General features: G+C 41.4%; 2 protein-coding genes across 3 annotated transcripts in view; both read left to right on the forward strand.

The window, feature by feature from the left end:
* Window positions 1-3,146, forward strand: part of PRKAR2B (protein kinase cAMP-dependent type II regulatory subunit beta) — a 91,100-nt gene extending 87,954 nt beyond the window's left edge. The window contains exons 10-11 of the mRNA XM_032402367.1: window positions 17-155; window positions 2,140-3,146. Coding sequence (XP_032258258.1) covers window positions 17-155; window positions 2,140-2,273 — 273 coding nt within the window. The 3' untranslated portion in view covers window positions 2,274-3,146. The remainder of the gene's footprint in view (window positions 1-16; window positions 156-2,139) is intronic.
* Window positions 3,147-12,110: 8,964 nt separating this feature from the next.
* Window positions 12,111-17,455, forward strand: part of HBP1 (HMG-box transcription factor 1) — a 28,374-nt gene continuing 23,029 nt past the window's right edge. The window contains exon 1 of one of the 2 annotated variants that reach the window (XM_032402370.1): window positions 12,111-12,146. In XM_032402370.1, the coding sequence (XP_032258261.1) occupies window positions 12,132-12,146 (15 nt within the window). In that variant the 5' untranslated portion in view covers window positions 12,111-12,131. Of the gene's footprint in view, window positions 12,147-12,280; window positions 12,305-17,455 lie in introns of those variants that run through there. The other variant, XM_032402371.1, reaches the window with a different exon arrangement.

Genomic DNA, 17,455 nt, shown 5'->3' on the forward strand with positions numbered 1-17,455 from the left:
TTCCTTACCTTGTCAGGGTAAATCAGAAGTGGAAGAGAATGGCGCCGTGGAAATCGCTCGGTGTTCTCGGGGACAGTACTTTGGAGAGCTGGCTCTGGTCACTAACAAACCTCGGGCAGCTTCCGCGCACGCCATCGGGACCGTCAAATGTTTAGGTAGGAGTCACAGTGGTGGACATGTCTCTCCTGCTTGCAGTTGGGATGCCTGCATTCCATGTGTTCATGGGGCTGTACCGATGATTGCATTGGGTCCCCAAGTTTTATGGTCCCCACAAAGGAGAACAAGGTCAAGATTCATGGCATTATAGAATCTGTTTGTGGGAGCCTGTTTTTTTCCCCATACCTATTTTGTTCTTCCATATGGGCATGAGAGAACGTCTTGTTTTAGTAAAGAATTCGGAGTATGGAGTTTTAGGTCTCATCTCTCAAGTAAAGTTTGTGTTCCCCAAAGAAAAGCCAGCCAGGACGGTATTTTTATAGCGTTCATCAGGGTCTGCGGGCAAAGCCCGAAGGTCTGTGTGAACGCTTCCTCCTCCTAGTCCTACGGAAAGGAGGGTCGGGTTTGTCCAACGCAGGATGGTTTTCTTTGTTGTCCAGCTGTTAATGATGTGGCATCACAAATGCCACCTTCAGCTGGAACACCTCTATGTGCATCTGAGACCTGACCTAGGAGAAGGAACCCGCTTGAATAGTGAGAAGTGGAACCCAGGAGGAGTCCGTGTAGAGGACCCTGTAAGAAAATCGATTCTGCAGTAATTAGCCACTCTGTGTTCTCAGACCTGCAGGCATCTTCAGAATTCACTTCTTAGAGAAGTCGCTTTTTAAAAGGCTTTCAGTACGTGTGATATTAATCAAGTGTTACACGTGGATGAAAGAGAAGGTAGGTAGAAACTGACAGGTAATTTTCCTGAGTACAGACAGGAAGGAGGAAGAGTAAAGGTGAAGTGAGTGAGACCGCGTTAATTTTTTTCTATAACAAATTTATTCACATTAAAGAAAATCTGAGAAATACAGAAAGGGTAGGAAAAACTCAGAGTCACCCATACCACCACCACCACCACCACCCTGTGATCCTGTTCTAATTCCTTCTCATTTTTTTCTATTTGCATGGGTTTTCTGTTTTAAAGTTTTGTCAACTGCTTTCTTTTTCATTCACTGTAGCTTCATAGGCACTTGCTCATTTTCTCATTTGATCAAATTGTAATGTTGTATGAGGTAAACATATGCGTTATAAGTTATTCAGTCATTTCCCACTGGCAAATATTTTGGGGGTTTGGGCTCCATATTTTGGGGGTGGGGGAGAGTTTTTGGGTCTGTGTGCACATACTCTTTTCCCACATATAGGATTTTTCCTTAGCAGTGTTCTCAGGAGTACGCTTTCTTTTTATGGCGTTCGAGGTGTACTGCCAGCTCTCTTGGTCTGTACTAATTTACATGCTACCAGCAATACAAGAACGTCCACTTCCTCAATTCTTGTGAACATTGTCTTTTGCACCTTTGCAAATTTGAGAGGCAAAAAAAAAAAAAAACATTTTTTTTTTAATTTGGATTTCTGTGGTAGAGAGTGTGATATTTTCCACGTGTATATTACAAATTGAGTTCTTAAAAATGCAGGAGACAGGCAGGGAAAGTGACAGCATATACTTAGAAGTGGACAAAAGCATTTTGGTCGCCATGTTGAATTGACTAGACAATAGGATAAACCAGTAAACATTACAAAAGGTAACACTGGGTCTTTACAGCACAGCATTGTAAACCCTGAGAAGGGAAAACAGTAGAGGAAAAAATCCCTTGCCACCTTTAAGGAGTTCATATTATTGGGGTGGTGACATCAAAACTAATTTATTTTTTAAAATTCCAAGGCCTTGCCGTAACAGCCCTTCATTTTCTTCTTACCGTAGACCAGGAGCCTCCCACCTAACCTAGCATTGCACAATCAGATTATCAAGGGAACATTGGCTGTTTACTTTCTGAGATGGATCATTTTTATCCTTATGCCCTTTTCTTGCATTTGATAAATATCTAAAAATACCATTGCATTATTGACACCTGTAGAATGGGCATCGTAAGTGACTTTGGAATTTTTCAGATTTGCAAAGAATGTTAAATTTGTTTTTCTTTTATTCTCCCCTTTTCTTAGCTATGGATGTGCAGGCGTTTGAAAGGCTTTTGGGACCTTGCATGGAAATTATGAAAAGGAACATTGCCACCTATGAAGAACAATTAGTTGCTCTGTTTGGAACTAACATGGATATTGTTGAACCCACTGCATGAAGCAAAAGTATGGACAAGACCCATAGTGACAAAATTACACAGTAGTGGTTAGTCCACTGAGAATGTGTTTGTGTAGATGCCAAGCATTTTCTGTGATTTCAGGTTTTTTTCCTTTTTTTACATTTACAATGTATCCGTAAACAGAGTAGTGATTTAATACTCAATAGGCTTTACCATCACTTTCTAAAGAGTAGGTCAAAAAAATACTGACATACTGATGAAATGACTTTGTACTCCACAAAATTATGATTTGAGTGAAAGGTTTATTCAGACGATTGTAATATACTGAAAGTATCTGTGTGTAAGAAGATAATTAAAGGATGCTGCCTTGGGTGATCTGTGTTCATTTGGACTTCCCCGGATTGCTGTGTTAGTGAGTGTGCCCATGAAAAGGGACCCTGGCAGTGACTCATGCTGGACAGCCTTGCATCACATTCTTTTTACAACTCACTATATATAGTAAGTACAGTTTTAATCATTTTTGTTTTCTCAAGTTTTTCTGGCTTGATAAGTTATGTGCTGGCCTTGGACTACGGTGAAATGGTAGAACACATCATATGCAATTTTCAAACCTTTTCTATTTTTGCAATAAAGTACATTCTGACTTCTTTGGCATAATGTCAGTAACCTCCGTTCTCCAGTGGTTTTAAGGACAGGCAATGTAGTCATTATGATAATAAGGAAGAGTCTTTTTTAAATGAGAGATCATTGACACAGTTTCCTCATAAAGCATATATCTGCTTCCTTTTTCCATTTTGTAGTTCTCTGTACTCTTTAAAAGTTTGAGTTCGACATGTAATGTCACAAGTAGTTTTTTTAAATGCTATTTAAATTTGTCTTCTAGAAGTCGGAGATCTTACATATGCAAAAAAAATAAAGAGAAAGAAAGAACAGAAAGAAAGAAAAGGGAAAAAAAAGACCTCTCCTATACCAAAAATATTTTGGGGTCCTTATCAACATGCCCACAGGATATTTCTCTGTTCTTCACTAGGTGTACATAATATGATCCTTTGCAGACATCTGCTCCCATGGGTTTCCTTTAAGGTGGTAGAAATAAATTTTTATGAGCAAAACCATATATAAAGATAAAAGGAATTTCTGCCCCATCCAAATGTACCATTAGGCCTTGCCATTTGTGTTAATGTAGACTCAAAAGTGCAGGATGAACTTAACTGAATAGATTTTCATTGATAATATGCTTATTATTCTGCCACATAAGATGAATTACATTCAACCAAAAGCAGTATTATTCTTAACATGATTTCTAGGCCCACATGACCCCAGTGTCTGGAGAGGTTAGTTCTAACCAGTTGTTCACTTTTAAATGAGCCGTTGCATTTTGGGAAACAGGTTTTAAAGAAATACAAACCTGGGTAAAAATATTCTGTGGCTCTTACAGTGTGATGTTATTAGAGAATGTCTATGGTCTTACATATATAATGAAAATATGGTTAAAAATGTGTTCATCAAATAATGTACATATAAAAATTATGTAAAGTATAACTTAACCACATTTTAGAACACTGTTTAACAATTTTGCAAACTTTCTTGTAGGAAGAGAGCTTACGACATGAAGATGACTTGTTTTCTATTTCAGATTTCATTTTAAAAACCAGGTCTGTTAAAAAAGAAAAAAACCACAAAGAACCCCCAGATTCCTGGCTCATCATTCTGTATTCTTTATCCACTTTTTCAAGATACCTTGTTGCATAAGCTGATTATTAACTATTCATGGAGTAGCAAACAAATGCCTGTTTAATAAAGAACTCTGACCAAGGCTGTAAATGCCAGTTACATTATTTTCAGTATTGTTGGTTATATTTAAATTTACCTTATAATAAAGCACACTTTTATAATAAAATGTTTTTAATGAAGTTTGGGGGTTTTTTTGTTTGTTTTTGGTTTTGTTTTGTTTTGTTTCACTTGTTTCTGCCTTGGGATTTGGACAGTGCATATTGTACTATGTGAGAAGCAGGACAGATGGGGGGTACATGTGAAAGCTGCCGCCCCCACCCCTCCCCCCTGGGCCTAATGCAACAAGAGAGTATAGTACTTTATGGCAATAGGGATTTACAGATTTTAACTATTAGTCATACATGATCTAAACAGTTGCGGTATGCTGCAGACGAACTTGGCCGTGTAGGTTCACCAAAGAAGTGTGACTGACTAGGGAATTTACATGTTGAAGCATCTAATTAAAACACCTCACATTTGACTTGTGGGTATGGATGTCATCATTCGGTCACAAACCAAGATTCTTTACTCTTGGAAGATCCTCCACTGAAGTGTCATTCAAGGATACACTCCGTGTAGCTATGAATTATTCTGGAAGAACCTTCTATTAACACAAGTGCTTCTTGTTTTATATAGTGGTGTTTGTGTGTGTGTGTTCTGCATGTCACTATGAACTAGGGCTTGCTGTCTATATCGTAACAAACACTCTGCGACACAAGTTGGGTGAGCATGCTTGGCTTACTGTTAGAAACTAGCAGACCATTTAAAATGTGTAGAAATGCTGCAAGGGAGGCATGGGACATGAAGTAAGGGACTCTGGATTTGATTGAAATATGTCCCATTAAGTGCCAAGTCCTTTTCCTTTCTAAAGCATCTTGAAGATACTGATCTAGTTTTCCTAATTTTCTCAAGCAATGTTATATTTATAACAAGGACTACATGACCTATGGTATTCTTTTTTAAAAATTATTTAAATTCAATTAACATATTACTGGTTTCAGAGGTAGAGGTCAGTGATTCATCAGTCTCATATAACACCCAGTGCTCATTACATCCCGTATCCTCCTTAATGTCCATCACCCAGTTACCCCGTCCCTCCAGCCCCACCCCTCCAGCAATCCTCAGTTTGTTTCCCATGATCAAGAGTCTCTTATGGTTTGCCTCACTCTCCGATTTAATCTTGTTTTATTTTTTCCTCTCATCCCCTATGAGCCTCTGTTTTGTTTCTTAAATTCCACCTATGAGTGAGATCATATGACAGTTGTCTTTTTCTGACTTATTTGGCTTGGCATAATACCCTCAGTTCCATCCATGTTGTTGCAAATGGCACGACCTATATGGCATTCTTAAAGAAAACGTCATGTGTAAGCCCAGAGGGGTAATACATCTGGATAAGCCATGGCTTTGTTAAATAACCGAACAAGGAATTCTAGTATCTGAATAAAATGTTAATACCAAAGGGAGAAATGGAATTGTTCATGCATAAGGGAGAAATAGAGTAACAAGGAATGCTAGCTTCTGAAATTAAGAGAGTGTGAAGTGCGGCCTGATGTTGAATATCAGAAAGAATTTTGACCAAAACAAATTGGAATAGGAGTTGAGACAACACTACCTGCTCCAGGATATTTTTAAAGGCAGCAAAACTGGTTGAGCAACTGAAACTATATAGTTGTTAGTCTTACCAGGTACTTAAAAAAAAAATAGACCTTAAAAGTATAACGAATTATGGAAACAGTAAAGTTTACCAGGTATTGGCAGAGGTCTTGTGTGCCCAACAATAACTGTGGGAACTTAGATCAATTCAGTGTGTGTAAGTGAGGAGAGTCGGTGACTTCGCCCAAATCAGTTACGTGGTGAGTCCATGCAGCACTTGCAGGCAACTGAGATCTCTTGGTTACCTGTGCAGTTCTTGGTCTCATATGTTTTCCCCATGTTGAGCCTATAGAGAAATCTGTATCAGGTTGACAGTGCAGATAGAAAGACTCTTGAGAGGAAAACTTTATTTGATCAACAGATCTGGGTCTTGTGTCCCTTTTTATGCTGTAAATTTATAAATCTAAAATCGCCTAAGAAATCCTGAAGATGCATGTAACATTTGCATTTGGGAGATGTAATGAAGTATGCTGTGGAAGTAACTGTCGGCACCATAAAAATGAAATGACACTTACTAGGTTGGTGGTTATCCCCAGATTCAACCACAGCCTGAGCCTTGCCACTCTACCCACCCAAAATCCCCCCCAATGTGTACTGCAAATTGTATATATATGAAATGTTTTGTTAGTATCGATTATATTTGAGATGTTATAGTAAGTAAATGAAGTTTTACTCTCCCCTGCAAAAAGAAGAAAATGAGTTTTTTTTCCAGAGGGCCAGAGAAGGTTTTAAGTGTGAGCCAGAAATGTACTCAAATGACAAAAGCAGCCTTGGCTCCTGGCCTCAGCAACCCAGAAGCAAAACCCTAAGTGTTTTCTGCTTAACATGAAAAAAAAAGTTGACAAAGTAGAACCCTTGAATGAGTGAGCAGTAACTATGACCTGCAAAAACCTCGGATAAAGTTGCTTCTGGTCGCTGGTTTTCCATCTTAGTCCTAATTGGAAACCTACCTAGATCCCGCTGAGGGACAAGAGAATAAACGGTCTCCCGAGAACTCTGCCTCTTTGAGGCCACCCTTTACATAAGGACTGTATTCTTGAAATGTATACAAATGACGTGTTTTAAAGCCAAATTATTTTAGAAGAGATGCTATAAAAACATCTTTGGCAAATTTTTTCTTTGTGATTGCTCCTTAAATTAGCTGAACTTAAATAGCCTCCACATGTTTACTGCTATGGCGCATTGTGATAATGCTGTGGAACTTGAAGGAGTTGGAAGTGGATTCCAAGAATCTTGTTTGCCTTTGTGTGAGGGAGACGAATGAGAATAGCGCTTACCTTGTAAGAATATGAGACCGCCCTAGAGCCCTGATGAATGTTCACACATGGAGAGCCCGTGGAAGCTTGCTCATAGTCTGCGATCAAAACAGCACATGACATACAGCATAACACATAACATGCTATCCTCCTAAGAAAGTTCGTGCGGCTTATTTCCTCCTAACTTCTCATTCATATGTTCAGCAGGCACCTGTTGACTGAGTGCTCAGACAAAAAGATGCATAGGAGATGGTGGCGGGGAAGGAGGAGGTAATGTTGGTAAATGTTGGGGCAGCAAATGGAAACAATATTAAGTGTAGTCACAGTGTGAAAAGAGCTGTGTAGGTATTATTCCTGTGGTTTTAGTTGCCTTTTATCAGACTCGCCTCTAAAATGAGGTACTTTTGACTGGCAACTAAAAGAAAATACATAGATGAGGGCCTAAAATAACAGACATGAGGAGAAAATATGTGGGAGTTTGTGTTAAACGGTTCAGATAACGGGAATGGTCTAGAAAACTTGCAATGGAAGACATGAGAACAGTCATTTGAAAGATGAAAACCTTCCTATTTCTGCTTAATTTTATAAATAGAAGGTAGGATTAAGTTGAATTTTTTGTTGCCTTTTCTAAATGCTCACATTTTCATGAATACCAAATTGGGCAACTAACAAAAACGTTTTGAGCGCTCTTGAGGCCACAAAGCATAGTGCCCTGAGTCCTGAGGACACCCAAGTTTATTTCTGTCCACCTGGATCTGAACTCCACATAGATTCAGATGCTTTTAGGAACTCTGTACCTAAATTTCTTGCTTGCACAGAAAACTCATCATCTAAAGTTGAACCCAACCTTTCCCCTTCTCCCAGTCCTCAAGTCTGTTCTCTCCAACATTCCCCACCTCAGCAATGGCATCGACATACCACCAATACCCACTCACAGGTAATCTCTGCACCCAACATGGAGCTCAAACCCACAGCCCCGAGATCAAGAGACGCATGTTCCACCGACAGAGCCAGCCAGCTCCCCCCTTCTTTATTCCCCTTTTCCTTTTCCCCTTGGTTCTTCCTCCTAAAGGTGATTGTGTTAAGACACCCAACATGCCAACCACTGAAGAAAGCCCTTGCTTTATGGTCATCTGAGTAAAATTTAAACTCGTAGTAGAATCAAGAATTACAAGTACAACAAACATATTACTCATTTCTAAAATGGCACTCATCATTAGCTCCCAGGCATTGTCTTACAATTTGAGTATACCTGAGTACTTGGAATTAATTATAAAATTAACATTTTAAAGTATAGTACATACATGGAAGGATATCTGTAAGATTTTAAGAGTCTCATGCTCTACCGACTGAGCTATCCGGGTGCCAAGATTTTAAATAATCTACCAAAAGAGAGACTATCTGAAAAGTTGGGGAACTACTTTCAACCGTATGTGTGTTCCATTTCCTAGTTTTAGTACAGATGGTCCCCAGCTTAGGATGGTTTGACTCACAATTTTTCGACTCCACGATGGTGCAAAAGCAATGTGCATTCAGTAGAAACTGTACTTTGAATTTTGATCTTTTCCCAGGCTAGCAATACACAGGAGGACAATCCTCTCTCATGATGCTGGTCAGGGCAGCCAGCTCCCTGCCAGCCACACGAGCAGGAGGGTCAACAACCCATAACCATACACTTACAGCCATTCTGTTTTTCACTTTCAGGAGAGTATTTAGTAAATTACATGAGATGTTCTACACTTCATTATATAATAGCCTTTGTGTTAGATGATTTTGTCCAACTGTCAGCTAATGTAAGTGTTCTGAGCAAAGTAGGCTCTGCTGAGCTGTGAAGTTCTGTAGGTTAGGTGTGTGTTGTTGTTTTAAAGATTTTATTTATTTGACAGAGAGAGAGAGATCACAAGTAGGCAGAGTGGCAGGGAGAGGGAGAAGCAGGCTCCCCACTGAGCAGAGAGCCCAATGCGGGGCTCGATCCCAGAACCCAGGGATCACAACCTGAGCCAAAGGCAGACACTTAACCAACTGAGCCACCCAGGTGCCCCTGTAGGTTAGGTGTGCTAAGTGCTTTTTCAACTTGCGATAATTTTCAACTTATGATGGGTTTATTGGACATAACTCCATTGTAAGTTGAGGAAGATCTGTACTTGGTTTGAGTGATTTCCTTTTTATCAATTTGAACAGGGATATTCTCAATATGTAAGCAATGCCATGTGCTTGAACTTAATCTCGCTAAGTCCAGCAAAGTAGTCACTGGTGTGCCAAATGTGGTGGAATTGAGGCAGAAATATTGTTTAATTTTACCCCAAATAGGATTTATCTTTTTTTTTACTACCTTTAACAAATTAGCACTTCATGTTTCTTTATGAAAACAGAAGTTTATGTGTTTACATGTTCTTAATTATATCTGCTCTAGTGAAAGAGTAGAATTTGCATATATTAAGATTTTCAAGATCTTACTAGTTTTTTACTTTGATCTTTGCTCTGGGTTATGAGTTGGCTGGTTTTGTTAGTCACCCAAGAATTAATGATGATGATACACCTGTTAAATATACATGAGGTACTAATACTATCATTTAGCTTCCCAGGAAAGTCAAAAGACAGGACTAATTGTCCACTTTAAAGGTGTATAGATTTCAATACTGATATTTAATCAGTTGTGACTGAAATGTCAGAATTTTACTCCCCAATGACTTAGACAAAAATTAAAGTATGTGAAAAGATTTTATATCTTTGTAGCAAAGTGGTCAAATAATGGGAACTAAATATTTTGAATGAGTGAATGGAAAAACTTTACAACGCTATTAAAAGGTAATTATTTATAATAATGTACAATATCTTGATCTGAAGTTGAAATTATTCTTACCATCATAGTGTCGACCAGTAAAGAACATCTCCAGTAAGGCTTTTAGTAAGAACTTTCAAATACAAAACCTTTTAAAATAAGGTAAGGTTCAGGGGTGTCTGGTGGCTCAGTTGGTTAAGCATCTGACTCTTGATCTCAGCTCCGGTCATGATCTCAGGGTCATGAGTTCAAGCCCTGAGTTGGGTGTGGAGCCTACTTAAAAAAAAAAAAAAATTAATTAATAAAATGAGGTAAGGTTCTAACCCTAAAAGCAGGTCTCCTGGTTTATGCAATGAATAGGGGAAAGGAGTGGCTCGAGCTGTTGAGGGCTCATTTTTTGGGGGGAAGGAAAGCTTTTCAGTTTCCCGGTGGGCATAAAACATAAATATTTCAAATTTTAATTTAAATGATTAGGTAAATTTCACAATTTTTTCTTTTTGTCAAAAAATGACACACTGGAGAGGCAGCCCAGCAATCCTCCACTGTAAGGGGGGGAAGAAAGGAAGACAAAAAAGGAAACAAAATAACAGGGTCACAGTCCACTTTCTTTTTTGGATCCCTCTACTAATCTCTGAAAGATAATACATTCAAATCCTGTCCTTTTCCCTCAGTGAAAGATTTAGGCATTTTGTTGGCTCTCAATTATTTTTAGGAAAAAATTACAATGTTACTATTTGTGAATACAAGAAGTAAATCTTTGATCCTATGGTAGGGAGAACTATTTTAAAATAATTTCACTCCAAGGCTTCAAACAGAAAACCCCTAAAAGAATTGGAAAATTTGTTTTAACCCATGAGAGTTGTTTGGGATTTGATTTGTTACGTGGCTTTCCGGGAGATTTAAAAACTCAAGAAATGTACCGGGGGGCGGGGGGGTGGGGGGCTTGTTAAAGGAATAATCAGTTATGGTTAAAGCCTCTTTTCAGTAGTTTGACTATTGAATTCTAACTAATGTAAGTTTTCCTCTTAATTTTAAGCATACACATAGTGATCTAAAGATATAAAACCTGAAGCATAGCTTAAATGATTAAACGTTAAAGGTTCAAAGGAAAAAAAGCTTAATAATGCCTTTGTAATGTGAATGGTAAAAACATCAATTACAGACTCGGTGGACTGTGATGGACAGCCATGTTTAAAGTGAAGCTACCTATAAAGCCAAAGAAGCCACCCTCTCTGGTGAGTCAGAGTATTAGTAACTTAAGGAGGAACTCCTAGTGGCAACGAAGTGGAAAGACATTCTTCTCTCTTTCATCAATGGGAAGTCGTCTGGAGGGGAACACTGGTTAACAAAATCTCACCAAAGACACTTAGATAATGATTCACTAATTCAGTTTAAGTCACACATTATACTATTTACCTTAACCAACGAGCAAGCTGGTCAATACGGAAAATACCGCGTTGACTTGCCTCAGTCTCTAAGTCAATAGTAATCGTCCACCCCTTACAGCTTTGTAAATTCTCCAGACCCTGAACTTTTCTTTCAGTGTTCATCCCCGAGCCTCTCAGTGCCTGGCACGTAGCCGGCATTCAACACATCTTGGGTGAACTGATCAAAGCTGGCAAAGAAACCTTCTCAAGTTGCTGTCCGGGGGGTGGCCAGGCAAGGGTGAAGACAAAGGAATTCAAGTTCTTCCCACTGGAGCCCAACACCACCTTTATTATCCCCATAATGCCCGGAGCTGTGATTTGTGGGTGACTGGGTCCCTCGCGAGGCTGCACTGCTTCCGCTTGTGCAGTCATCTCCTTCCCCTCGCACTAAAACAATACCTTGGCCTCCTGCCAAACTTCGAGCAGCGAGCGACTCTGGCTGTTTATGGCCCGAAATGGGTGCTGCGAGAGACTGGGGCTCTCCGAGTGCTAAGAGAGGCCCAGAGGAAGAGAAGAGGCCAAAGCTTTAAAACACTCCCTTCCTCCGCCCCCCTCCCTTTTGTCCCAGACACCAAAACAAACGAGCTGATACACGTGTCCCTATGACTCTTGTTTACTATCAAGACAGCGCTGTGCAAGCACCTCTGGGATATGTAGTCCAACCGGTTCCTCTTGCCTGCAGTGTCCCAGAACAGAGCAAGGCTGAGACTACGAACCCACAATCCATTTCGGGGGCAAAGTTTGGCTTCGGTCCCCGGAGTCTCGGCAGCAATCCAATCCGAAGCGTTCACTCTTGTGATTGACAGGCCGTCTTCTCCAGTGAACACAACACAAAAGTCAATACAAGCCCGCCTCCTGAGACGGACCACGGTATCACCCAATGGGAAAGGGGAAAGATCGAATGGCAGTTCCGTAGGCCAATAAGAGGGCGAAAGATCTGGGAGGCGGCTCAACCCCCCGGGGGGGTTGAGGGGAGGGGGGAAGACGAAGCTTGAAAGACTTGGTAATGGCGACGGGTTTGGTAAGTAGGAAAGTTTCGGTTGAGGAGTAAGAGCGGCGGCGGGAGCAGTAAGGCGCGCCGGAGAGACCGGCGTCAGTCGGAGAGGGGGTACACGAGCCGCTGGTGGTGTTGTCGCGTCCAGGGCGGCCCGCGTCGGGGCTGCCCGCACTCCGCGGCGGGTTTGTTGTCTTTCAGTTCGGGAAGGGGTGGGGGTGGGGAAGGGAGGGGCAGCATCCCGAGGGGACCGGGCGGCCGGGCGGCTCGGGTCCGCGCTCCTCTTCTGCCAAGGGCTGCTCTCACAGTGGGAGCAGTTAACCGTCCGATAACTGCCCGCGGCGAACCCACCGGACCGGCGCCTCCCGCGAGTTCACCTGGGCTTCGCGGCGGCCGGGCCCGGGGGGTCTCGGGGGCTGGGGCTGGGAGGAGTCGGCGAGGTCGGCCCTCCGGGCCGGGTTGCGCGGTGGGTGGCCGGGCCGGGTGTGGAGATGGGGCGGGCCTGGGCGGGGGGAAGGGGCCGACGCGGCGCCGGGGCTGCCCAGGAAAGTTTGACTTCAACTCCGGGCGTGTGGGCGGAGGGTCGGAGGTTGGCCCCGGGTGGGCGGCCGGCCGGGGGTGGGGGACCCCAGTGAGGCGCCGCCTCTTCTGGGGGCCGAGAGGGGCTCGGCCCGAGCTGGGAAGCTCGCGGAGCCGCTGGGCCCCGGGGCTCATTGTTACGCATTTCGAATGAATGGGCTCCGAGGCGCCTGCGCGGTGCAGCTGAGCCGAGGGGAAAAACAAGCCTGGAGTCCAGGCTGCGGTCACATGATGGGGGGAGGGGAGGGGAAGGCGATGAATGGCGAAAGAGGGTGGGGGATGGACTTGGCTTGAACCGGGAGGCGCAGCCTCTTTGACCGAGAGCCCAAGCTTGGCAGGCGTTTCCAGTCTCCGCCTTCCAACCTATGCTGCCCCAGGCCGATTAAAACAAACAAACAAAAGAATCCAAGCGAAATCGGCAGCGGGGGCCCGGTTTTTGTAGCTTCCCTAAGCGTTGCACGGCGTCTGGGGGATTTCACTCGCGGCAGTGCATTCTCCACTGCCTAGAGTTCGTTCTTCAGGAGTCTTCAGCAAGAATCACTTTTTAAAGGGAGCACTGACAACAAGGCTGTACTCCAGTCTTTAGCTCAGGCTGCTACTCAGGCTAAGACGGGAGGAGGGTAATAGGGAGCTGTGTGTGCTAGAAGTGTTGGAGTCCTACCAGCAGTTCCCGACGAAGTGCTTTAGATTTATTTCCCTCCAACCAGCGGTAACAGATGACTCTCAACCTTGGTTTTGAATTAAAGTCACCTTTTAAAAATTAGAAGAATTTTTGACATCTGTAAATACTTTTCTGGTGTTTAACTATTGATAATGATCTACATTTGTAAGGTATTCCTAGTATTTCGGTCTTTGCTTTTTTTTCCCCCTCTGCTATTGTCTTTTGTTTTAGCTTGCTAACAAGGGTGTTAGAGTCGGCTGTTCAGTTTCCGTGATTAAGCTACAGTAGTTTATCCCTCCTTACATGTGGAAGGTCTGTTCCCAGACCTGTGGATGCCTGGAACTGGGGATAGTACTGAACCCTCTCTCTATATGCTGTGTTTTTTCTTATGATAAAGTTTATAAATTAGATATTAACAGTAATAGTTAATAATAAAATAGAACACTGTGCTGTAATAAAAGTGTGAATGTGGTCTTTCTCAAAATACCTTTATTGTCCTGTACTCACCCTTGATGATGTGAGCTGATAAAATGCCTTATTTAGTGAGGTGAATGACCTAGGCATTGTGACTTGGTTTGGCTGCTATTGACCTTCTGACTTTAGGTCAGCAGGAGAATTAACTGTTTCCAGACTGGGTTGACCTTGGGTAACTGAAACCAGAGAGAGGGAAATCTCGGATAAGGGGCGACCACTGTAATCCATTTTAAACACCTCAATTCCTCATGTTAGAGATCTAAATTAATTGCACATGACCTTCTCCTCGTCCCCTCCCCCCTAACAATTTGAGCTTTGTAAAGAAGTCCTTTGGGATTAAGGAAGGACATATAGAAATCCTTTCCGTGATATCCCTGAGGGTCGAAAGCTAAGGATTTAAGGAAGAATAGGCACTTGAAAGTAGGAGTCTAACCTCTGTTGGTCTATGCCTTTTGTCTCTTTTCAAAGAGAAAATGATCACATTCAGTTGTCAGACGGCTGTTTTCCTCATCCATAAGATCACATTCAGTTGTCAGACTGCTGTTTTCCTCATCCGTAAGAATAACTTTGTTCACAGAGCTGTTTTGAGGTTTTTATGAAATTAGAGGAAGTATGTCAAATGCTCTGTACATAGGAGGTAGGCATTTAGTAAAACCTAAGTTCTTTCTTGGCCGTCCATGGAGATTTAGCTATTTCTGGTTCTCTCCACCTCTCCTCTTTCTCAGATTTGGTGGATAATTATTTACGAAAAGTTGCAAACAAAAGCAATAGAGCCTTCCCATGTCCACCCAATAAAAATTTGTAATATTGGACATGCCATTTCAAAGCACAGCTGCTGGAGAATTTTACTCTTCCCTTTTGAGAATCCCTGGTGTAGTTGCAGAGTTATCTCCAGTACAAGGCAAGCTATGTCAAATCCTGTAATACCAAAGCAGTATGCAAAAGTATGAATGAACAATAGGGTTAGCTCTACCAGGAGATACTTGAAAGAGAAGCTTGTTTATCAAAATGAATGTGTAATTGGCGTAATGTATGTGGGGGAGAATTTTTGACTATGGACCCTTTTGGTATCCTTTTACTGTATTAGAGGTCTTGCTTCCCTCAAATAGTTTGACAGAGAAAAGTCTGAGACAAAAAAATTCACATTGGTATAGGGATTTGAATTTTGTTTTCATGTATTTTATTTAATTCTCCCGATAGCCCAGTGAGATAAGTGCAGGTGCCATGAGGCCGAGGTTAAGTGGCCTCCCTCACATTCCATGCGAACAAGAGGGAACCTCCAGTCTTTTGACTAAGGTCTAGGCTCCCATTTACTGTGCTGTAGGCTTGCAGAAGCACTACCTCCATTATCTCAAGACCAAACTTTTGATAGCCCTGAGCAATGAGAAGTTCACACACACAGAATTCAAATTCAACAAATACTTGGTGAGTATTTTGTTAGCGGGGCCTTAGCTCTGTTTTGAAATTGAAATGTTTTTTTCCCAGCTCCCTATGAGGAATATTGTGAGGGGATGTTGGGAGATCACGAACACAAGGGGCTGAAGAAATTATAGAAGTTGCAGAAGATGTTAGTGTACTGTAAATGGCAAGTGGGGACAGTGCAGGACCCGCTGATGGGGGAGGAGAAGATCTAGTTGGACGGAGAAAGCCAAAAAGTTCTGCGGAGGGAAGGAGAGGACAAGACAAATTGCAGCTCTGCTTCGTACACTTAAGGATGGCTCTGAGGAGATACATAGGTATGGTGTGACCTCTGAACTTCATACTCCAGATAAAATGAGAAAATGGTCAAGTTTAAGATTGATTGCAGCCGGGGCTGACTTTTGCAGATCACATCCTCTCGTGAGGCATATTACAACAGATGTTTATAAGGAGTTTGAGTCACTAAGATAGGTTCATTTGTGTTGTGTACACTTAAAATGTTGGAAAATTTTCTGAGAAGACTTCAAACCTGCTGTCTAAACTGGAAATATTCGCTGTTCAAAGAACTCAGAATGACTAGTTCCTCTCATGTCTTAGGCATTACTCAATAAGGAACCTGCAGTGATACTACTAATTTTCTAAGAACTCTTGCAAAGGACGCTGGGAGCAGGTGGCTGACAAATTGGGAATGTGAATACACTGTTTTTAATGTATTTTCCCTTAAATATGTGTTATAGATGTTTCTGCATACTCATGTTTCAGTATGATTTGTTTTATAGGCTTAAAGAAAGTGTTTATAGTCCTGATCGCATCAGACCTCTGTTCAGAAATCTTCAGTGGTTCCTCATCATATGATAATTGCTAATAATACTGGCCACTCTGCATCGAGGGTTTGCTCTGTGTTAGGCACTACTGTAAGCTTCTTACATTTGTTAGCTCACTGAGTCTTTACAACAAGCTATGTAGGTGTTTTTATGATTTCCATTTTACAAATACGGCAAAAAGATTTTTAAATAGCTTGAACAGGACACATAGCTAGTAAGTAGTAAATCTGATTATAAACTCAGGTAGCCTAATTTCAGAGACTTACTCTTGTGTACAAAAACCAAAGAAACCAATTTTCCTAAACTAGGATTGAAGATTCTGGCTCAGTCCACCTTTCCAGCCTTGGTATCCATGACCACAAGACACACAAGGCCAGCCTACCTTCTGGTGGTACTGGATTTTATGTTGTTTTGATTTTATCCATTACTTTGCAGACTCTGCAAGTTTGCTCATGTGAGTTTCTCTCATTGGAAGGCTTTTCTTCCTTCCTTTTTACCCATTTGTAGCCAAGCCCTGCTGTGTAGAACTGTGGTTATTTGCTTATATCTTTCCACTAAAGTACAGATTCCTTGAGATTCAAGACAAGTGTTCATCCTTGAGGTCCAACATTGCAGCTAGTATAGTGCCTTGTACATAATGTACATTAAATAAATGAATATGTATATTTAAATAAAAAGGAATTTGGTAATCATTTTTGGCTCACTTGTTCTCACAATGCACCTGGTGTTCTTTGGAAAGAAAATAAATAAAAACCAGCGCATAGGGTTGTACCCCAGACCAAATAAATCATATTCTCTGGAGGTGGGGCCTTGGCATCATTTTGTTTGAAGCACACATAATCACATGCTTGAGAATGATCTAGCTAAAGTGTGCTTGATTTTTGCAGTGTGATGTGGAGGTTCAGAGTAATGATTTGGCCAGTTTATTCTTGAGAAATCAGTTTGTGTTACCACATCTTTTGTAGCCACCAGTTTTGTAGGAGATTATTCGTTATACCTCAGCAGATTTGCTGTTAACCGTATAGTAAGGCTGTGATTAGTAGATAATAAATTGTACTAAACTGGAAAAGTGTTCATTTCTTGTGAACGCTTGGACATCTTTTAGATAGATAAACTGTTATTTCCCTGAAATAATGGCATGATCCATGACTTTTATTAAGTGTTGGATAACTTGTCATATTATTGAGGGAGGAAATTGCTGAAGCTGAATAAACTACCTGTCTGGTCTCCTATCATTAACTATTTTCAGTAACTTCTATTTAGGACGTTAAGTGCCCAGAGTATGTATAAGGTTGCGCTGTGTCAGTCTAGGGATAAAACATTTTGTGAAGAAGTCATTTTATATTTCTTTTACTCACTGTGTCTCATTTCATCCTCAT

Source organism: Phoca vitulina, unplaced genomic scaffold (genome assembly GCF_004348235.1).
Source record: "Phoca vitulina isolate PV1807 unplaced genomic scaffold, GSC_HSeal_1.0 scaffold4, whole genome shotgun sequence".
Lineage (NCBI taxonomy): Eukaryota > Metazoa > Chordata > Mammalia > Carnivora > Phocidae > Phoca > Phoca vitulina.